Here is a 23462-nt window from a genome sequence, read left to right as displayed (position 1 = left end):
GACATCCTAATCCCTCGTTCTTCCTGGCATCTCACGGCTGCTCAGTGGGAGCCAGGGCTGACGTCAGTTTTCTCGATCCTCTTCATTGTCTTTGCTTTTTTGCTGAAACTGAAGCGGGAGCATCTGTGGCTCCTGAGACAGGCTGGGTTGGCGGTGGGTCCTGAGGCAGCAGTGCTGGACCCTGTGCCTGGTGTCTTCAGCAGTGTCTCATCCCTTGGCTGCCGCGAGGGTGAAGGGGACTTGAAGTGCCTCGGCGTCTGCCGGGGGGCATGTTGCTGTGGCTCAGTGTTTCTTCTTTGAGTCAGCGCTCGAGGTTGTGTGTGTCTGAGGAGCCCTGTCTTTCTACGGTGATGTAAGGCAGCAGGGAACTTGTAGTGCCTCGCTGCTCCCATGCCATCCTGCCTACTTGCACAGGAGCCACACGGCCCTCAGGGTAGTGGGACAGGAGCCTGCCTCCATTGTGCCTGTGGCTTTCTTGGTGTCCTACGTGTGGCTGGTGGCCCTCGCTCACCTTTCCTTAAGGGGTTGACAGTCCACAGCGTGAGAACACCTGTGCACTGTGGTCTCTTTCTCTTCACCCAGACCTAGCTTTCTAGAAGTACATAGCTGCTGGGTGTTCCCTTGCAGTGCCTCTGCTCTGGCAGCTCTTCTCTAGGTGAAGAGGTAGGGTAGCACACCGGCCACTCACGGCCTCTGAGCTCCCGCCGAGCTAAAAGATCATTGTTTCCTGTGGGTCAGAAACACGAGCCTGCTTAGCACGGACAGCTATTGAGCCACAGTGTAGTGTTTGACCACACAGCCCTCAGCACCCCCTGGCTCAACAGGAACTTACTCCGGTGTGTGTTTGAACTAGGTATTTCCATCCTCTGAGAGGGATCTGGCTGCAGATATCTCTAGTACAGGCTTGCGACCTCACTGGTGGATGAGCCCTCTGTCTCCTGCACAGGTAGCCGTGACGACCTCTCTCCTTTCTCACTTGCTTGGCCTAGCATGAATGTTTTGTGACTGATGCTAGGGAAAAAATCTTAACCTCAGCTCTATGTAACTCCTTACCATAGACTATAGTTTTCATATACTCAGTCTTTCCAGGGCTTAGTTGACTCTGATTTCTAAATCTCAAAATACAAATTGAGTTTCTATAATCTAAAAACCAGACACTTGAAATGCTCTGAAATTGGAAACTTTGAGCACCATGTTGCAGCACTTCATGTTTTGAACTTTCAGGTTAGGAAAGCTCAACCGGTGGAGCGAGTGTCCCAAACCCTAAAAGCCTCTGACCTCTGACGCACGTCGGCTCCAAGAGTTCCAGAGAAGGATTCTGCCTGTGTTCAGCATTCCCTCCCCTTCTTACAAAAACCATTCTTTTTTTTTTTTTTTGGTGATATTAGGGATGGAATCCAGGGGCAGTCTACCGCTGAGCTACATCCCCTGCCCTATATCTTATTCTTTGATGGCGGCAACTTAACCTATTTTATGTTTTTATTTGGAAACGGGGTCTCTTAAGCCAGCGAGGCTGGCTTTGAACCTGCGTGATCTTCCTGTCTCCGCCTCCCAAGCGTGGGGATTACAAGCGTGCGCCACCACGCCCGGCCCTATATCTTATTCTTTATTTTGAAGCAGGGTCTCACTGAGTTGCAAAGGACCTCACTAAGTAGTAGCTGAGGCTGTCTGTGAACCGCAGTCCTCCTGTCCTCAGCCTCCTAAATACTGGGATTACAGGCTTGCACCACCACACCTGGTTAAAGTTTCTACTTAATATTTCATCCTCTGCCCATACTTCTTTCTTTATTTCAAACTGAAAAAGTATCTAGTGTTAGGAATAAAATAAAGGCCGGGCATGGTGGCACACACTTGTAATCCCAGTACTTGGGAGGCTGAGACAGGAGGATCGTGGTTCACAGACAGCCTCAGCTACTACTTAGTGAGGTCCCTTGCAACTCAGTGAGACCCTGTTTCAAAATAAAGAGTAAAAAAATGGGGCTGTGGGTGTAGCTCAGAAGTAGAATGCCCTTGGGTTCAGTCCCTAATAAGGATAGCCTTGGCAACATAGTTAGATTCTCAGCAACCAAGGGAAACCCTGTTTTTATTTATTTATTTATTTATTTATTTATTTATTTATTTATTTATTTATTTAGCGGGTTTGGGGATGGAACCCAGGGGCATTCGACCTCCGAGCTACACCCCCTGCCCTATTTTTTATTCTTTTGAAATAGGGTCTCACTGAGTTGTGGAGGGCCTCACTAAGTAGCTGAGGCTGTTCGCAAACCGTGATCCTCCAGTCTCAGCCTCCTGAATGCTGGGATTACAAGCGTGTGCCACCATGCCCGGCTGGAAACCCTGTTTTAAAACAAAACATTCTAGAAAGGGCTGGGGGTGTAGCTCAGAGGTAGAATGCCCCTAAATTCAAACTTCAGTGCAAAAAAAACAATGTTTCTATAAAAGCTAACATTGGTTTTAGCCGGGTGTGGCATATGCTTGTAATCCTAGTACTTGGGAGGCTGAGACAGAAGAATCACAGGTTCAAGCACAGCCTCAGCAAGTAGTGAGACGTTCTTCAACCTAATGAGACCCTGCTTCAAAATAAAAACAAAATAAGACTGGGAGTGTAGCTTGGAGATAGAATGCCCATCAATTCAATCCCTAGTCCCACCAAGACAAAAACAACAAAAAAATTGGTTTTAGTTTTTGATTAAGGAAATCAAATACATGAAACAGTTTGACACAAATATAAAAACCTTTATTTAAAAAATATTTTTAAAGTTGGTCATGGTGGCTGGCGCACACTAATAATCCCAGCATTAAGGAGGCTGAGACCGGAGGATCACAGTTTGCTGACAGCCTCAGCTACTTAGTGAGGCCCTCTGCAACTTAGTGAGACCCTGTTTCAAAATAAAGAAAAAAAAATAGGGTAGGGGGGGTGTAGCTCGGAGGTTGAATGCCCCTGGGTTCCATCCTCAGACCCCCCCGCCCAAATAAGTATTTTTAGATTATTTATTTTTTAGTGGTACTAGGAATTGAACCCAGAGGCATTCTACTCTACCTCCAAGCTACATTCCATTTTATTTCTTATTTCAAAACAGGGTCTCACTAGGTTTCTGAGGCTTTCTTCAAACCTACAATCTTCCCTGTCTCAGCCTCCCAAGTATTAGTATTAAAAGCGTGCACCACCACACCCGGATGTACATTTAGTTATAATAGTTCATTTTGAGTGCATTTTATGTGACTATTTAAAGAGCTGCTTTGATCCAGGTACAGTAGCACATACCTATAATCCTAGTACTGGGGAGGCTGAGGCAAAGGCTGCAGATATGAGGCCACATGTGGGGATTTAGTGAGACACTGTTTCGAAATAAAAAATAAAAAGTACTGGGGTGCAGCTCAGAGATAGAATTGCCTCTGAATTCAATTCCTAGTCTCACACACACACACACGCGCACACACACACACACACACACACACACACACACACACACACAGTTATTTTTGCTAGATCTGCAAGTTTTAGAAAATTTCTTTTTAAACTGAAAAAACTCCTTATAGAAATGCTTTAAAATGCTAATCTGTTGAACATCACAGTTTTTCAAGGGATTGTGAAACTATGTCATTGAAGCTGTAGGTTTTCCCAACAGGTATATATTCTGCTCTGTAAATAGTGAATTTGTGTTTTGCTCTCAATTTCTATATATGTAAAAAAAATTCCCACTTTGTACTGTACCTAGCTTAATAAAATGCTAAGTGATCAGAATTTAAACACTTAGAATATTAGAGAGCCAGGCAGTACAGTCACTGAAGTAGTAAACAGATCGTCGGTCTCCACCAGCATAGACCTGGGGTTCTTAAGTGTAGAACACAATTTGGCAGTTACTACAATGCAGGGTCCCTCCTAGTGGAAGGTCTAGTCACCGTGGTAATTCAGTAGCAGTCAGCCAGCATTCTGGGCAGATAAATGTGCTGTACTATAAAAATAAAACTTAAAAAATTGAAATAATGGAAAGAGTTTTGTTTTGTTTTGGCAGTACTGGGGATTGAACCCAGGGGCATTCTACTATTGAGCTACACCCCATCCCTATTTTTTTTTTTTTTTTTTTTGGTGGTACTGGAGGTGGAACCCAGAGGCTTTCTACCTCCGGGCTATACTCCCAGACCTATTTTATATTTTATTTGGAAACAGGGTCTCACTAAGTTGCTGAGAGCCTCACTGAGTAGCTGAGGCTGGCTTCAAACTTGCGCAATCCTCCTGTCTCAGCCTCCCAAGCGTGGGAATTACAAGCGTGCGCCACCACGCCCGGTTCCCATCCCTATATTTTTATTTTTTATTTTGAAACAGGGTCTCACTAAGTTGTGAAGGGCCTCACTAAGAGGCTGAGGTGGGCCACAAACCTGCAATCCTCCTTTCTCAGCCTCCCAAGTACTAGGGAGGGGCATTGTATCTCTGAGCTACACCCCCAGCCCTATTTTTTATTCTTTATTTTGAAACCGGGTCTCACTGAGTTGCAGAGGGTCTCACTAAGTAGCTGAGGCTGTTCTCGAACTGCGATCCTCCAGTCTCAGCCTCTGGAATGCTGGGATTACAAGCGTGCGCCACCACGCCCAGCTCTCATGTAGTCTATTTTTACCTGTGGCATCAACAGGTAAATTTTATTTTTTATATATTGCTTATTTTTAATTTATTTATTTTGATTTTTTATTTATTGCTTATTTATTTTTTATTTTTTATCTGTTTATTTTTATCTGTTTATTTTTTATTTATTGCTTATTTATTTTTTATTTATTTTATTTTTTATTTTTTATTCATTTTTATTATTTATTTATTTATTTATTTATCTGTTTATTTTTTTATTTATTGCTTATTTATTTATGATAGTAGGGATTGAACACAGGGCTTTCTACCTGTGATCTGCACCCTGAGCCCTATTTTGTTTTTTATTTTGAAACAGTCTCACTATGTTGTGGAAGGCCTTGCTAAATTGCTGGGATTGACTTCAAACCTATAATCCTCTTATTGTAGGCTCCCATGTACTGATACTACATTGGCTTTTTATTTTTATTCATTTGTTTCTGTGATAATGGGGATTGAACCCAAGCTGTTTGCGCCTCCCAAGTTCCTGGAGTATAGGCATGCACCACCACACCGGGCTGATGAGATCTTTTAGTATTGCAGATACTGTTTTGAGTGAGAGTCTCGCTATGTTGTCCATGCCATGAACTTGTGATCCTCCTGTCTTAGTTTCCTGAACAGCTGGGATTATAGGTGTGTGCCACATTGTTGTAGGTATTTTTTTTGGGGGGGTGGTACTGGGGATGGAACCCAGGGGCATTCTACCTCTGAGCTACACTGCCAGCCCTATTTTTTATTCTTTATTTTGAAACAGGGTCTCATGGAGTTGCAAAGGGCCTTACTAAGTAGCTGAGGCTGGCTGAGAACTGCGATCCTCCTGTCTCAGCCTCCCTAATGCTGGGATGACAAGCGTGAGCCACCAGGTCCAGCTTGTTGCAGACATCTTTAACTGGTAGTAGGAACAGTTTTAATTTTTGTTGTTTTTTTTTTCTTTGAAGCTTTCAAAAGTGTCATCTTAGCAGTGACACATGCCTGTAATCTCGGTACTTGGGAGGTAAGACAGGAGAATCAAGGGTTCTCAGCCTGTAATCTCAGTACTTGGGAGGTAAGACAGGAGAATCAGGGGTTCTCAGCCTGTAATCTCAGTACTTGGGAGGCTAAGACAGGAGGATCAGGGTTCTCAGCCTGTAATCTCAGTACTTGGGAGGCTAAGACAGGATGATCAGGGTTCTCAGCCTGTAATCTCAGTACTTGGGAGGCTAAGACAGGAGGATCAGGGTTCTCAGCCTGTAATCTCAGTACTTGGGAGGCTAAGACAGGAGGATCAGGGTTCTCAGCCTGTAATCTCAGTACTTGGGAGGTAAGACAGGAGGATCAGGGTTCTCAGCCTGTAATCTCAGTACTTGGGAGGTAAGACAGGAGGATCAGGGGTTCTCAGCCTGTAATCTCAGTACTTGGGAGGTAAGACAGGAGGATCAAGGGTTCTCAGCCTGTAATCTCAGTACTTGGGAGGTAAGACAGGAGGATCAGGGGTTCTCAGCCTGTAATCTCAGTACTTGGGAGGCTAAGACAGGAGAATCAAGGGTTCTCAGCCTGTAATCTCAGTACTTGGGAGGTAAGACAGGAGAATCAGGGGTTCTCAGCCTGTAATCTCGGTACTTGGGAGGTAAGACAGGAGGATCAGGGGTTCTCAGCCTGTAATCTCAGTACTTGGGAGGTAAGACAGGAGGATCAGGGGTTCTCAGCCTGTAATCTCAGTACTTGGGAGGTAAGACAGGAGGATCAGGGGTTCTCAGCCTGTAATCTCAGTACTTGGGAGGTAAGACAGGAGAATCAGGGTTCTCAGCCTGTAATCTCAGTACTTGGGAGGTAAGACAGGAGGATCAAGGGTTCTCAGCCTGTAATCTCAGTACTTGGGAGGTAAGACCGGAGGATCAGGGGTTCTCAGCCTGTAATCTCAGTACTTGGGAGGCTAAGACAGGAGGATCAGGGGTTCTCAGCCTGTAATCTCAGTACTTGGGAGGTAAGACAGGAGAATCAAGGGTTCTCAGCCTGTAATCTCAGTACTTGGGAGGTAAGACAGGAGGATCAGGGGTTCTCAGCCTGTAATCTCAGTACTTGGGAGGTAAGACAGGAGGATCAAGGGTTCTCAGCCTGTAATCTCAGTATTTGGGAGGTAAGACAGGAGGATCAGGGGTTCTCAGCCTGTAATCTCAGTACTTGGGAGGTAAGACAGGAGAATCAAGGGTTCTCAGCCTTTAATCTCAGTACTTGGGAGGCTAAGACAGGAGGATCAGGGTTCTCAGCCTGTAATCTCAGTACTTGGGAGGTAAGACAGGAGAATGAATCAGGGGTTCTCAGCCTGTAATCTCAGTACTTGGGAGGTAAGACAGGAGGATCAGGGGTTCTCAGCCTGTAATCTCAGTACTTGGGAGGTAAGACAGGAGGATCAGGGGTTCTCAGCCTGTAATCTCAGTACTTGGGAGGCTAAGACAGGAGAATCAAGGGTTCTCAGCCTGTAATCTCAGTACTTGGGAGGTAAGACAGGAGGATTAGGGTTCTCAGCCTGTAATCTCAGTACTTGGGAGGTAAGACAGGAGGATCAGGGTTCTCATCCTGTAATCCCTGTACTTGGGAGGCTAAGACAGGAGAATCAAGGGTTCTCAGCCTGTAATCTCAGTACTTGGGAGGTAAGACAGGAGGATCAGGGTTCTCAGCCTGTAATCTCAGTACTTGGGAGGTAAGACAGGAGAATCAGGGTTCTCAGCCTGTAATCTCAGTACTTGGGAGGTAAGGCAGGAGGATCAGGGTTCTCAGCCTGTAATCTCAGTACTTGGGAGGTAAGACAGGAGAATCAAGGGTTCTCAGCCTGTAATCTCAGTACTTGGGAGGTAAGACAGGAGGATCAGGGCTTCTCAGCCTGTAATCTCAGTACTTGGGAGGTAAAACAGGAGGATCAGGGTTCTCAGCCTGTAATCTCAGTACTTGGGAGGTAAGACAGGAGAATCAAGGGTTCTCAGCCTGTAATCTCAGTACTTGGGGGGTAAGACAGGAGAATCAGGGTTCTCAGCCTGTAATCTCAGTACTTGGGAGGTAAGACAGGAGGATCACGGGTTCTCAGCCTGTAATCTCAGTACTTGGGAGGTAAGACAGGAGAATCAAGGGTTCTCAGCCTGTAATCTCAGTACTTGGGAGGTAAGACAGGAGGATCAGGGTTCTCAGCCTGTAATCTCAGTACTTGGGAGGCTAAGACAGGAGGATCAGGGTTCTCAGCCTGTAATCTCAGTACTTGGGAGGCTAAGACAGGAGGATCAGGGGTTCTCAGCCTGTAATCTCAGTACTTGGGAGGTAAGACAGGAGAATCAGGGTTCTCAGCCTGTAATCTCAGTACTTGGGAGGCTAAGACAGGAGGATCAGGGTTCTCAGCCTGTAATCTCAGTACTTGGGAGGCTAAGACAGGAGAATCAGGGTTCTCAGCCTGTAATCTCAGTACTTGGGAGGCTAAGACAGGAGGATCAGGGTTCTCAGCCTGTAATCTCAGTACTTGGGAGGCTAATACAGGAGGATCAGGGTTTCTCAGCCTGTAATCTCAGTACTTGGGAGGCTAAGACAGGAGGATCAGGGTTCTCAGCCTGTAATCTCAGTACTTGGGAGGTAAGACAGGAGGATCAGGGTTCTCAGCCTGTAATCTCAGTACTTGGGAGGCTAAGACAGGAGGATCAGGGTTCTCAGCCTGTAATCTCAGTACTTGGGAGGTAAGACAGGAGGATCAGGGTTCTCAGCCTGTAATCTCAGTACTTGGGAGGTAAGACAGGAGGATCAGGGGTTCTCAGCCTGTAATCTCAGTACTTGGGAGGTAAGACAGGAGGATCAAGGGTTCTCAGCCTGTAATCTCAGTACTTGGGAGGTAAGACAGGAGGATCAGGGGTTCTCAGCCTGTAATCTCAGTACTTGGGAGGCTAAGACAGGAGAATCAAGGGTTCTCAGCCTGTAATCTCAGTACTTGGGAGGTAAGACAGGAGAATCAGGGGTTCTCAGCCTGTAATCTCGGTACTTGGGAGGTAAGACAGGAGGATCAGGGGTTCTCAGCCTGTAATCTCAGTACTTGGGAGGTAAGACAGGAGGATCAGGGGTTCTCAGCCTGTAATCTCAGTACTTGGGAGGTAAGACAGGAGGATCAGGGGTTCTCAGCCTGTAATCTCAGTACTTGGGAGGTAAGACAGGAGAATCAGGGTTCTCAGCCTGTAATCTCAGTACTTGGGAGGTAAGACAGGAGGATCAAGGGTTCTCAGCCTGTAATCTCAGTACTTGGGAGGTAAGACCGGAGGATCAGGGGTTCTCAGCCTGTAATCTCAGTACTTGGGAGGCTAAGACAGGAGGATCAGGGGTTCTCAGCCTGTAATCTCAGTACTTGGGAGGTAAGACAGGAGAATCAAGGGTTCTCAGCCTGTAATCTCAGTACTTGGGAGGTAAGACAGGAGGATCAGGGGTTCTCAGCCTGTAATCTCAGTACTTGGGAGGTAAGACAGGAGAATCAGGGTTCTCAGCCTGTAATCTCAGTACTTGGGAGGCTAAGACAGGAGAATCAAGGGTTCTCAGCCTGTAATCTCAGTACTTGGGAGGTAAGACAGGAGGATCAAGGGTTCTCAGCCTGTAATCTCAGTATTTGGGAGGTAAGACAGGAGGATCAGGGGTTCTCAGCCTGTAATCTCAGTACTTGGGAGGTAAGACAGGAGAATCAAGGGTTCTCAGCCTTTAATCTCAGTACTTGGGAGGCTAAGACAGGAGGATCAGGGTTCTCAGCCTGTAATCTCAGTACTTGGGAGGTAAGACAGGAGAATGAATCAGGGGTTCTCAGCCTGTAATCTCAGTACTTGGGAGGTAAGACAGGAGGATCAGGGGTTCTCAGCCTGTAATCTCAGTACTTGGGAGGTAAGACAGGAGGATCAGGGGTTCTCAGCCTCTAATCTCAGTACTTGGGAGGCTAAGACAGGAGAATCAAGGGTTCTCAGCCTGTAATCTCAGTACTTGGGAGGTAAGACAGGAGGATTAGGGTTCTCAGCCTGTAATCTCAGTACTTGGGAGGTAAGACAGGAGGATCAGGGTTCTCATCCTGTAATCCCTGTACTTGGGAGGCTAAGACAGGAGAATCAAGGGTTCTCAGCCTGTAATCTCAGTACTTGGGAGGTAAGACAGGAGGATCAGGGTTCTCAGCCTGTAATCTCAGTACTTGGGAGGTAAGACAGGAGAATCAGGGTTCTCAGCCTGTAATCTCAGTACTTGGGAGGTAAGGCAGGAGGATCAGGGTTCTCAGCCTGTAATCTCAGTACTTGGGAGGTAAGACAGGAGAATCAAGGGTTCTCAGCCTGTAATCTCAGTACTTGGGAGGTAAGACAGGAGGATCAGGGTTCTCAGCCTGTAATCTCAGTACTTGGGAGGCTAAGACAGGAGGATCAGGGTTCTCAGCCTGTAATCTCAGTACTTGGGAGGTAAGACAGGAGAATCAAGGGTTCTCAGCCTGTAATCTCAGTACTTGGGGGGTAAGACAGGAGAATCAGGGTTCTCAGCCTGTAATCTCAGTACTTGGGAGGTAAGACAGGAGGATCACGGGTTCTCAGCCTGTAATCTCAGTACTTGGGAGGTAAGACAGGAGAATCAAGGGTTCTCAGCCTGTAATCTCAGTACTTGGGAGGTAAGACAGGAGGATCAGGGTTCTCAGCCTGTAATCTCAGTACTTGGGAGGCTAAGACAGGAGGATCAGGGTTCTCAGCCTGTAATCTCAGTACTTGGGAGGCTAAGACAGGAGGATCAGGGGTTCTCAGCCTGTAATCTCAGTACTTGGGAGGTAAGACAGGAGAATCAGGGTTCTCAGCCTGTAATCTCAGTACTTGGGAGGCTAAGACAGGAGGATCAGGGTTCTCAGCCTGTAATCTCAGTACTTGGGAGGCTAAGACAGGAGAATCAGGGTTCTCAGCCTGTAATCTCAGTACTTGGGAGGCTAAGACAGGAGGATCAGGGTTCTCAGCCTGTAATCTCAGTACTTGGGAGGCTAATACAGGAGGATCAGGGTTTCTCAGCCTGTAATCTCAGTACTTGGGAGGCTAAGACAGGAGGATCAGGGTTCTCAGCCTGTAATCTCAGTACTTGGGAGGTAAGACAGGAGGATCAGGGTTCTCAGCCTGTAATCTCAGTACTTGGGAGGCTAAGACAGGAGGATCAGGGTTCTCAGCCTGTAATCTCAGTACTTGGGAGGTAAGACAGGAGGATCAAGGGTTCTCAGCCTGTAATCTCAGTACTTGGGAGGTAAGACAGGAGGATCAAGGGTTCTCAGCCTGTAATCTCAGTACTTGGGAGGTAAGACAGGAGGATCAGGGTTCTCAGCCTCGGCAACGTAATGAAGCTCTTTGCAACCCTGTTTCAAATAAAAAAGTAAAATAGGGCTGGGGGTGCAGGGAGTGGAGCACTCCTAGGTTCAGTCCCCAGTACCACAAAGATAGTGTCGTCTTTATGACAGCATATTATTTGATGAGTTTGGGGTAGTTTATTTCAGTTTAGCTATTTTTCTTAATGTTTCAATAACAACTGATTTCAAATTTGTTTCTGTTTTCTTTCTTTCTTTTTTGAGGGTGTGGGGATGGAACCCAGAGGCATATGACCTCCGAATTACACCACCTGCCCAATTTTTATTTTGAAACAGGATATCACTGAGTTGCAGAGGGCCTCACTAAGTAGCTGAGACTGTCTGCGAACCACGATCCTCAGGTCTCTGTTTTCTTGAAAAAGAATTTATAACTAAATGTTGGTAGGCTGCTGTGACAAGCCAGTGTGTCACCCACCCGTGTCTGTGCTGCAGTCATGGTTCTGCGTCTAGATCCCTTTGGGAATCAAGTCCCCTTCCCCACACCTCTGTACACCATGTGTGTGGGGGTTCATAGGGTCCAGTGTGCCTGTGGTCAGCTAGGAAAACAGTGTTAGTCACCACTTACCCATGTAGACAGCCAGCCAAGCTTCAGACTGACGGGTGTGAGCAACTTCAAGCTCTGAATAACAGCCACTTTCATTTGGGTGTTTCTTTCAAAAGCAGATCTCCACTCTGCCCCTCCGGATGTCACCACGGGCCTCATGGAACGTCCGCACTGTGAGCGTCCACAGGTGGCTTCTGTGGGAGGTGTTCCTCGGGGGCACCGCGGGAGCGTCCTGGACACGGCGGATGGTGAGCATTCCTCTCCCTCCTTTGAGACAGCAGAGCACAGGTTTCTGTGAGTACTGCAGACAGCTTCAGTGTATTTCCTTTAGCAAGCCTAAGCCAGCCGTCTGTGCACATTCCTGCACAGCGAATATTAGCACAGAACGCATCCAGAGTAGAGGGAATGGGAAGAGTAGGGCGGATGACCCTCCAGACCCAGATCAGCTGCCACAGCCCTGCAGCGTGGGGAGAAGGGGGCAGCTGAGGCCAGCGGGCCAGGACCGCAGGCTCCTGCAGCATCAGCACAGCGCTGCCCGAGGCTGCTGTAGCAACACTGCATTCCCTCGGCCGGCTCAGATGCCAGTGGCTTTACAACATTCTTGCTTATGTCATTTCTTATTGAAATTATTTCCAATGTCTTTTATCAAAATCATGTCAAGTTTATTCCCAGAATACCAATTTGAGTCACTGAAAAGATTTAGAAGCTCACTAGCACCTTAATGCATATTTTGATATTTCTAAACAGAAGATCAAATTTTGTAGACGTTCATCTCCTTGTTCAGATGCAAAAGAAAAACATTGAATCAGCATGAAACAGGCCATCTATTGCCTAGCCATATTTTTAATTAAGTTTTTTTTTTCAGTATTGGGGATGGAACCCAGGGTCTTTCTACCTCCAAACTATACCCCCAGCCCTATTTTTTTATTCTTTATTTTGGGTCTCAGTTGCAAAGGGTCTTACTAAATAGTAGCTGAGGCTGGCCTTGAACCTCTACCCTCCTGTCTCAGCCTCCCAAATGCTGGAATTATAAGCGTCTGCCACCACTCCCAGCTTTTAATTAAGTTTATTACTTTTTACATTAAAAAAATCTAACAGCCTTGGTGGTGCACGCTTGTAATCCCAGCATTTGGGAGGCTGAGACAAGAGGACCGTGGTTCAAGGCCAGTCCCAGCTACTGTTTAGTAAGGCCCTTTGCAACTCAGTGAGACCCTGTTTCAAAATAAAGAATAAAATATAGGGTTTGGGGTGTAGCTCGGAGGTAGAATGCCCCTGAGCTCCAACCCCAGTACCGCCAAAAAAAAAAAAAAAAAAAAAAAAATCTAAGAACTTAATCAAGATACAGCCAACATAGAATGAACTCACAAAGTCTGTAGCTTTATGAGCATAAAGTTCTTTGTCTGCTTGTGAAAGCAGTCCTGCTGTGAAGACAGTGAAAGTGCCCAGCACCCTCATGCTCCTTCACCTTCTGCCCCTCCCACTGGTTTCTTTAACACCACAGGTTAGTTTGCATTTTCTAGGATTTTATATAAATTAAATCATATATTTACTGTCTGTCTTTTTTTTTGGGGGGGCACTAGATAGAGATTAAACCCAGGGGCATTCTACCTCTGATCTACATCCCCAGTTCTTTTTATTTTTGTTTGGAACAGGGTCTTGCTGGGTTGTTGAGAGTCTCGTTACACTGCTGAGGTTGGTCTTCAGCCTCTGCTTCTCCTGCCTCAGCCTCCCAGGACCTGGGATCAGAGGCGCCACACCGCGCCAGGCTGCTGTCTACTCTTCATCATCCTGCTTCGCCATATGTGTTCTGTGTTAGTTGCTCAACACCCTCTTTTTTTCTTTCTTTTTTTTCTGTTTTTGTGGTACTGGGGATAGAACCCAGGGGCATTCTACCTCTGAGCTACAACCCTGGTTCTATTTTTTAGTTTATATTTTTTGAAACAGGGTCTCACTGAGTTGCAAAGGGCCTTGCTAAGTTGCTGAGGCTGTCCTTGAACCGCGATCCTCCCGTCTCAGCCTCCTGAATGCTAGGATGACAAGCGTGCACTGTCACACCTGGCTGCTTACCCTCTTCTAGATGAGCAGTATTTCATCCTGTGGATATACCACAGCTTGTACATCTCCACTGATGGGTATTTGAGGTATTTCCAGTTTGGGGCTATTACAAGTAAAACTGCTATGAATAAGTCTTGTACAAGTTTTTGTTTTTGTGTATCTAGTTATATACTTTTAATTTTTAGGGTCAATACCTAAAATAGAATGGCTAAATCATGCTATAGTTGTGTGTTTAACTTCTTTTTTTTTTTTTTTTTTTGCGGTACTGGTGACAGAACCCAGGGGCATTCTACCTCTGAACTATACCCCAGCCCTAATTTTTCTTTATTTTGAAACAGGGTCTCACTTGAGTTGCAAAGGGCTTCACTAAGTTGCTGAGGCTGTCTGAGAACCCGGATCCTCTGTTTCATCCTCCCCAATGCTGGAATTGCAAGTGTGTACCACCATGCCCAGTGCTATTTGCCTTCTTAAGAAACTGCCAAACTTTTTTAGAGTGTTTTTATATCTTCTGTCTCCTCCGACAGTTGGAATTATCTGTCTTTTAAGTTGTAGCCAATCCTAATAGGTATGTGGAAGTATTTCATTAGAGTTCTGATTACATTCCCTGATGCCCGAGGATGCAATGAGTACATTTTCACTCTTTTTTTTTTTTTTTTGGTGGTACTGGGGTGGAACCCAGGGGCTTTTCTACCAGGCTATACTCCCAGACCTTTTTTTTATTTTTAATTCATTTTTATTGGTGCATTGTAATCATACATCACATTGGAATATAAGACTTGAGAGGATATACAAGCACACATCATCCAATCAGCCCTCATCCAGCCCCCCTCCCATTCCCTCCCCCTCCCTCCATCCCATGCTTGTTTGGTGATTAACTTTGATACATATGTTTATGTACCTCCTGCTTTTTTTTTTTTTTTTTTTTTTTTTGGTGGTACTGGGGTTCCTGGAAGCCCTTCTACCTCCGGGCTACACTCCCAGACCTATTTTTACATTTTTATTTGGAAACAGGGTCTCCTAAGCCAGCGCGCGCAGCTGGCTTCGAACCTGCGCGATCCTCCTGTCTCTGCCTCCCAAGCGCGGGGATTACAAGCGTGCGCCACCACGCCTGGCTACCTCCTGCTTTTTAAAGAGGTTCCATCTTCCCCTATTCCATACCTTCTGATTGGTCACCTTAATTGCTTCACTATAGGGCCCTTTCTATAGCTCGACCACTTCCTGTTGCCCCTTTCCTCCTAGTTATTGCTGATTAGGGGAAGCATCTGGTTTTAATTTTCTGCGATATTTCTCTGTGCATGCCGTGTTGCAAATACCGATCCCACTCTTGACGGCCCCAGTTGTGGCCTGGCTACCCGGTGGATTGATCCAGACCTCGCTGGCTCAAGCAGCAGCCTTGCCTCATGGGAGGCCCCAGTTCTGGCCTCACTGGCCCTGACACCGGCCTAACCCCTCAGCTGGCTCCGATCCCGGCCTCAGAGGCCCCATCTCCGGCCTTCCTCACAGCAGGCTCCGATGTTAGCTGATGGCCCTGGCATTGGCCTAACCCCTCGGCAGGCTCCGATCCAGTCCTCGGAGGCCTCAGTAGTGGCCTTGCCTCACGGAAGGCTCCGATGCCGGCCAGTGGCCCCAGCACCGGCCTAACCTCTCAGCAGGCTCTGATCCCGGCCTCGGAGGCCCCAACACCGGCCTTGCCTCACGGCAAGCTCCGATCCTGGCCTTGCATGCCACAGCACCAGCCTAACCCCTTGGCAGGCTCCGATCCTGGCCTCGGAGGCCCCAGCACCGGCCTTGCCTCACGGCAGGCTCCAATCCCAGCCTCGCTGGCCCCAGCACCGGCCTAACCCCTCGGCAGGCTCCAATCCCAGCCTCGGAGGCCCCAGAACCAGCCTTGCCTTACGGCAGGCTCCAATCCCGGCCTCGCTGGCCCCAGCACCGGCCTAACCCCTCGGCAGGCTCCGATCCCGGCCTCAGAGGCCTCAATAGTGGCCTTGTCTCACGGAAGGCTCCGATGCCGGCCGTTGGCCCCGGCAGCGGCCTAACCCCTTGGCAGGCTCCGATCCTGGCCTCGGAGGCCCCAGCACCGGCCTTGCCTCATGACAGGCTCTGATCCCGGCCTCGCTGGCCCCAGTACCGGCCTAACCCCTTGACAGGCTCCGATCCCGACTTCAGAGGCCTCAATAGCGGCCTTGTCTCACGGAAGGCTCCGGTGCCGGCCAGTGGCCCCGGCACCGGCCTAACCCCTCAGCAGGCTCTGATCCCGGCCTCCGAGGCCCCAGCACTGGCCTTGCCTCACGGCAGGCTTTATCTTGGCCTCGCTGGCCCCAGCACCAGCCAAACCCTCGGCAGGCTCTGATTCCATCCTCGGAGGCCTCAATAATGACCTTGCCTCACGGAAGGCTCCGATGCCGGCCTTGCCTCATGGTCCCGCACAGGCCTAACCCCTCGGTAGGCTCCAATTCTGGCCTCGGAGGCCCCAGAACCGGCCTTGCCTCACGACAGGCTCCGATCCCAGCTTTGCTGTGTCAGTCGCCGGCCTCAACCCTTGGCAGGCTCTAATCCGAGCACCCCCTTCGCCAAACTATTTGTCCCACATTCTCGAGGGTGTGTGGTGGTGGTAGCATTCTGCCTCTGGGTTCATTACTTCAAAGGTTCCAGGTGGAATGCATCAGATTTCAGATTTCTGCCTCCCCTGAGTACTGGCCACTGCCATTCCCACTGCCTCCACCATTTCAAATCTTTCCCAAGTTTTTTTTCCACTCTGAATGTTGTCTAGTCTTCCTAGGCATGCGCGACGGTAGCATTCAACCTTTGGTGTAATTTCTCCAAAAAAAAAAATAAGGTTAGTAGGCTCCAATTTCTGCTCCTCCTGAATACAAGTCTCCACCGCCAACGCAGAGACCGCTTTCAGCACCGCCTTTCTCCTTGGTCTTCGCTAAAGTCTCTCTCCTTACAGGAGATGTCCAAGATTCTTAACAGTATAGAGAAGAAACAGTCCTCCTTGGCGGGGAATTTTTCCAATAATTCCAGTTCATTTGGATAAGTTTTGTCTGCATCTCCAGTATCCTGGCATCCGCCACCTCCTTGACCCCTCTCCGATATTTTTCTTTTTTTCTTTTTCTTTTCCTTTTTTACAGGGTCCTTCTGGGTAGAAAGGGGGTCGCCTAGGGGTGCCCCTCCAGTACCTCCCCACCCGCCCAGGGTCCGGAGTCCTTCTGGTTGGAGAGGGGGGTCGCCTAGGGGCGCCTGCCCACCCGCCCAGGGTTGGGGCCCAGGGGCCGGACCACAGGGTCCTTCCGGGTGGAAAGGGGGGTCGCCCCGCCAGCGCCTGCCCCCCGCCCAGGGTTGGTGCGCAGGGGCCCGGACCACGGACCATGGGGTCCTTCCGGGTTCTTTTTCTTTTTCTTTTTTTTTTTTTAAACAGGGTTTCTCTAAGCTGCTGAGAGCCTCACTAAGTAGCTAAGGCTGGCTTCGAACCATGATCCTCCTGACTCAATCTCCCAAGTGCTGGGATTACAAGTATGTGCCACCACGCCTGGCTATACTTTCACTTTTCTTATTTGCTGTCTGTAAATATTTTAGGAAAATTGTTCAAAATTTTGTCTGGGCATGGTGGTGCTGGCCTATAAAAATTCAAGAGACTTGGGAAGCTGAGGTGGAGGATTACAAGTTCGAGGCCTGTTTCAAAATAAAAAGGGCTGGGGATATAGCTCAGTGATAGAGTGCTCCTGGGTTTAATCCCTGTACTAAAAAAAAGATGTTTAAATTTTTGTTTTTTTCAAAGTTGTATTTGTTTTCTTACCGAGTTTTGAGTTTTTTTTTTTGTTGTTGTTTTTGTTTTTTTTTGGTGGTACTGGGGATGGAACCCAGGGGCCGTCTACCTCCGGGCTACACTCCCAGACCTATTTTTTAATATTTTATTTGGAAACAGGGTCTTGCTAAGTTGCTGAGAGCCTCAGTATGTAGCTGAGGCTGGCTTTGTGCGATCCTCCTTTCTTAGATTACAAGTGTGCACCACCATGCCCGGCTTTGAGAGTTTTTTTTTTTTAAATCTATTTTCATGCAGCAATCAGGGTTATCATTTATATTTTCTCCAGTCTGTGGCTTGTATTTTCATTCTTTTGATGATTCCTTTCAAGAGCAGAAGTTTTAATTTTTTCCCCCAGGTCTGGGGAGAGAACCCAGGGGCATTCTACCTTTGAGCTACACCCCAGCCCCATTTTTTATTCTTTACTTTGAAACAGGGTCTCATGGAGTTGTAAAGGGCCTCACTAAGTAGCTGAGGCATCCGCAAATTGAGATCCTCCTGTCTCAGCCTCCCAGATTACAAGCGTGCACCACCACACCCTGCTAGAGGTTTTAAATTTTTGATGAAACCTATTTTACTCATTTTTGCTTTACTGGATTGTGCTTTTGTGCCATTATCTTGGGTATCTTTGCCTAACTGAAGGCCACAAAGTTTTTTGCCTATATTTTCTTCCAGAATTTTTAGTTTTAGGCTTTACATTTAGGTCTACAGTCCATTTTTAGTTAATTTGAGCTTAAGTATGAGATATGAGCCAACAGTTTTATGCTTTTGTCTGTGGGTGCCCAGTCGTTTTCTCGCCATCTGCTGTAAGGACCCCCCCCCCCCCCCCCCCGTTCTCTGAGCATCTGCAGTGAGATTCAGTAGTCCACCTGGGGGGTGGGGCCTGTACGTTGTTCAATTTGTCTGTCTTTATACCAGCACCTGAGATTGCCAATACCTGAGATAAGAAACACACAATTATCATGGCTTTATAAAGGCTCCTGAAATTGTGTTTTGGCTATTTTAGCTCCTTTGGTTTAATGTGGCTTATGATGTGTGTGGAATGTATGCATGCATGGGTCTGGGCGTTGAACCCAGGAACGTTCTACCTCCAAGCTATACCTCCAGTCCTATTTTATTTTTTTATTTTGAAACAGGGTCTCACTAAGTTGCTCAAGCTGGCCTTGAGCCTATGGGCCTTCCGTCTCAGTCTCCCAAGTACTGGGATTATAGCATATACTACTGTACCTGCCTTCCAGCTCTTTTGCAGTTTAATATATAAAAATTACTTTGCTTTTTTTTTTTGGTGGTACTGGGGTTCCTGGAAGCCCTTCTACCTCTGGCCTACACTCCCAGACCTATTTTTTATTTTTGGAAACAGGGTCTCTTAAGCCAGCGCGCGTGGCTGGCTTCGAACCTGCGCGATCCTCCTGTCTCCCCCTCCCAAGTGCGGGGATTACAAGTGTGCGCCACCATACCCGCCTACTTTGCAATTTGTTACAAAAATTTCTTTCTTTTCTTTGGGAGGGGTACTGGGGATGGAACCCAGGGTCATTCCACTTCTGAGCTACATCCCTAGTCCTTTTTTAAAATTATTATTCTTTATTTTGAAACAGGGTCTTTTGAAGTTGCTGAGGGCCATCCTAAGTAGCTGAGGCTGGCCGAAACCTTTGATCCACCTGTCTTAGCCACTCAAGTGCTAGGATTACAAGCTTGCACTATCACACCCAGCTTCTTCTACAAAAATTTCTGCTGAGATTTCTATTGATATTCCATTGAATTTCTAGATCAAATTGGAGAGATTGGCATCTTAACAGTTTTCTGTCAGTGCTCATGATATGTCTCCCCATTTATTGAGTGCTTTAAAAAACATTTCAGTAGTTACCGAGTGTGGTGGGGCACGCTTGTAATTCTAGTACTTGGGAGGCTACGACAGGAGGATCCAGGTTTGTGATCAGCCTCAGCTACTCAGTGAGATTCTCTACAGCTTAGTGAGACCCTGTTTCAAGATAAAGAATAAAAAAAAAATGGACTGGGGGTGTAGCTCAGAGGTAGATGCTCCTGGGTTCCATCCCCAGCATCAAAAAAATAAATAAATAAATAAATAAAAACAAAAACAAAAACAAAAAAAAACAAAAACTGTTAGTGTATAGGTACTGCATATATTGTGTTAAATTATCTCAAAGCATGTTTTATTTTTGATGCAATTGTAAATGGTATTTCAGTTTTTTTCAATTAGCTTAGATTGTAGAAATGTAATTGATGTTGTGTAGTCATATTCTAGTAACTTTTTTGTTAAACTTGTAAGATTTTCTACATGATGATCATATTATCTATGAGTAAAGACAGATTTAATTTTCTTTCAAAATTATATTCTTAAGCTGGGTGTGGTGGTACATGCTTGTAATCCCAGAACTTGAGAGGTTGAGTCAGGAGAATTGCAGGTTCTCAGCCAGCCTCAGCTCCTTAGTGAGGCCCTCTGCAACTTAATGAGACTCTGTTTCAGAATAAAGAATAAAAAACAGGGCTAGGGGTGTAGCTTAGAGGTAGAATGCCCCTGGGTTCAATCCCCAGTACCACAAAAAATTATATTCTTCTTGCATATTTTAATTGTGTTTTATTTTAGTTTCTAGGACTTCAGGTACTATGTTGATTGGAAGCAGTGGACTCAGACAGCCTTGCCTTGTTCCCAGACCTGGGAAAGTGTTCAGCATTGCATTTTTCTTTTTTTTTTCTTTGTATTTTTTTTTATACTTTTTCAATTGTTTTTTGGGGGGCTGAGGATTGAACCCAGAGCTTTGCGCGTGCTAGGCAAGTGCTCTGCCACGGAGCCAACTCCCCAACCCAGCATTGCATTTTTCAGTTGTGATATTAGGTATAGGTTTTTCATAGATGCCCTTCAACGAGTTGATCAAACTCCTTTTTTTATTTAATTTTCTGAAAGTTTTTGTCAAATGATTTTTTGATCTAATAAAATGATATGGCTTTTTTTTTAGCTTTTGAATATAGTAAATTACATCGACTTATTTTTCCCAGTTTTTTTTACTGCAGTAAATTCATATAATACAACATTCAGCATTTTGACCATGTTCAAGAACAGTTCGATGGTAGTAGAGTGATAATGTTCCATAATTCAGTCCATCTTGTGACACTGACGCTGTTGCTAAGCATGACTCCCCACCGTCCATCCGCAGCTGCCGGCAGCCGCTGTCCCGCCTTTTCTCTGTGATGCTGTCTCCCTAAGTGTTTCAGATCAGTGGGATCATACGGCATTTGTTTTTTCAGGACTGACTGACTCCCCTTAGCATGATGTCCTCAAGGTCCACCCATATTGTAGTACATACCAGATTTCCTTCCTTTTTAAGGGTCAGTGATATTTCATGGTATGTGTATAGCGTATTTTGATGGTCTTTTCCTCTGTTGATGGGCACTTAGGTTGCTTCCACTGCTGTGATTAAAGCTACTGAGAACAGCGGTACACACAAGACCCACTCTTGAGTACTTGAGGGCCTCCACGCTTGGTGAAGGGCTGATCGGGGGACGATTCTGCTCGTATGTGTTGAGGAGCCAGAGGCTACAGCTCTTTGTACCTTCTCCCCAAGCTGGGAGCTCCAGTTTTCCACACTGTTGCCAGTGCTCGTTCTTTCTTTTCTTTTTAAAAGTAGTAGCTATCTTAGTTGATGGGAGAGGTTATTTTATTGTTTTGGTTGTATTTTCTAATGATGCCTATTGGACATTTGTGTATTTTCTTTGGAGAAATGTCTCTTTGAGTCCTCTGTGCATTTTTGAATCACGTTTGCTTTTTTTGGATTATCTATATATTGTAGGTATTAGTTCCTTATCAGATATATGATTTGCAAATATTTTCATCCATTTTCTGGGCTGACATTTAATTTTGTTGGTAGTATTTTCTGATTTTTTTTTTTAATACTGGGGATTGAGTTCAGGGGAGCCTTCCACTGTCCCACCTCCCTAACTTTTTTTTTGTGTGTGTGGTACTGGGGGTGGAACCCAGGGGCTTTTCTACTTCTGGGCTACACTCCCAGACCTATTTTATACTTTATTAGGAAGGAAACAGGGTCTCTCTCTTTTTTTTTTTTTCTTTTTTGGTGGTACTGGGGGTGGAACCCAGAGGCTTTCTACCTCTGGGCTATACTCCCAGACCTATTTTTTTATATTTTATTTGGAAACAGGGTCTCACTAAGTTGCTGAGAGCCTCACTAAGTAGCTGAGGCTGGCTTCAAACCTGTGCGATCCTCCTGTGTCAGCTTTCCAAGTGCGGGGATTACAAGTGTGCACCACCACACCCAGCCTCCCTAACCTTTTTCATTTTTCATTTGAAACGGGTTACTAAGTTGCCAAGGTGTGTTTCAAATGGAGGTCCTCCTGCCTCAGCTCTCCAGGTCACTGGAATGACTAAGCGTGCCTTTTGATGTGCACAGGTCTAAACTTTCCATGGAGTCCATCTGTCGTTTCTTTGGTTGCCTCTGCCTTTGGAGTCACATCTGAGCAGGGACTGCTGAGCCACTGTGGTGAAGCTTTAGCGCCACGTTTTCCTCTTAAGAGTTGTATAGTATGATGTCTTACATTTAGGCCTTTGGTCCATTTAATTTTTGTATACGATGTTTGAAAGGGTCTAATCAGTTTTTCCAGCATCATTTGTTGAAAAGACTGCCCTTTGTCCATTTGTGTATCTTCTTTGGAGAAATGTCTATTTGAGTCAGAAGTCATCTGACCATATCTGTGAAGTTTGTGTCTGAGCTCCCTCCCTGCTCCCTTCTCCTGGCATATAGAGCTCTATCACACTCTCTTATGCCTGTGACACACTATTTTAATTACTTTTGCCTTATAAGTTAGGAATAAGGAAGCATGAGAGTCTTCTAGTTTTGTTATTTTTCAAGATTGTTTTGACTATTTAGGTTTCCTGTGACTTTTAGGATGAGTTTTTTCTATTTCTACAAAAATAAGTTATTGAGGCGTGTATAGGAATTTCATTGAACTTGTACTTTGGAAAGTAGTAATCTTAATGATGGTAAGAAAATCATGGCATTCGCAAGAAGATGGAAAGAACTGGAGAACACTGTTAAGTGAGATCAGCCGAGCACAGAAAGAGAAGGGACATATGTTTTCTCTAATACGCCCCAACTAGGGAGTATTGGGGATACCAGAGGGACTCCAGATAAAGGAGGGGAAGCCTCAGCAAAGCTGAAATGGAGGGATAGGAGAGGAAGAAGGCTGAGGTTGATAAATGGAGGAGCTACATCCGAACATGTGTATAAGTATGAATGTAGCATGGTCAACCTGGACACTCATTGTTGGGAAGGGAGGAAGGGGAATGGGGGGCGGGCACCAAGCACAGTCTAAATGTATACCATTTTCAGTATGTTCCACATATAAAATTTTTTTAAAAAGAATTCTAATTCATGAACATAGGATGTAGTTTCATTTATTTGTTATCTTTAATTAAGTAATTAATCCTTTTGTGGTACTCTGGATTGAACCCAGAGGCATTCTACCTACACCCCCAGACCTTTTTATGTTTTTATTTGGAAACAAGGGCTCGCTAGGTTGCTGAGAGCCTTGCTGTATGGCTAAGGCTGTCCTCCTGCCTGTGATCTTCCTGTCTCAGTCTCCCAAGTACTGGGATTCCAGGCATGGGCCACAATGCCAGCCTCATCTTTCATTTCTTTTAGTAATTTTTAAAATAAGTTTTCATTGTATAAGTCTTTTGCCTCTTTGCTTATTTTTGATGCTATTGTAAATGGTATTGTTTTATTATTTCTTTTTCAGCTTATTGCTACTTTGTTGAATTCAGAGAGAGAGAGAGAGAGAGAGAGAGAGGTGTGTGTGTGTGTGTGTGTGTGTGTGTGTGTGTGTGTGTGTGTAAAAATTACATCTGCGAACAGAGAGCACATTACTTCTTCCTTCATAGTGTGGTGTCGCCTGTTTCCCCTGCCTGGCTGCTTGCCTAGAACTCTGCAAGCTGTGTTGCAGTGCAGAGGGCGCCTGCTTGCCCGTGCTGTGGAGGGTCCCCTGGCTTTTTGTCTGGATCCTTCTGGATGGGCGGTTCTGAGTTGTTGGCCCTTCAGAGCACTGGCTG

The 23462-nt window shown here is 46.1% G+C and overlaps 1 protein-coding gene across 7 annotated transcripts in view; it reads left to right on the top strand.

The window, feature by feature from the left end:
• Positions 1-23462, top strand: part of DIP2A (disco interacting protein 2 homolog A) — a gene marked incomplete at both ends in the record, with an annotated part of 107178 nt that overhangs the window by 26848 nt on the left and 56868 nt on the right. For 3 of the 7 annotated variants that reach the window (XM_080695984.1, XM_080695983.1, XM_080695981.1), the window contains one exon: positions 11643-11771. The exons of 1 other annotated variant lie outside the window; for it this stretch is intronic. In XM_080695984.1, the coding sequence (XP_080552110.1) occupies positions 11643-11771 (129 nt within the window). Of the gene's footprint in view, positions 1-11609; positions 11772-23462 lie in introns of all 7 variants that reach the window. 3 more of the 7 variants (XM_080695982.1, XM_080695986.1, XM_080695980.1) reach the window with 2 other exon arrangements.

Source organism: Muscardinus avellanarius (genome assembly GCF_963383645.1).
Source record: "Muscardinus avellanarius genome assembly, chromosome: 5".
Taxonomy (NCBI): domain Eukaryota; kingdom Metazoa; phylum Chordata; class Mammalia; order Rodentia; family Gliridae; genus Muscardinus; species Muscardinus avellanarius.
This window is presented reverse-complemented; position numbering and strand designations above follow the sequence as displayed.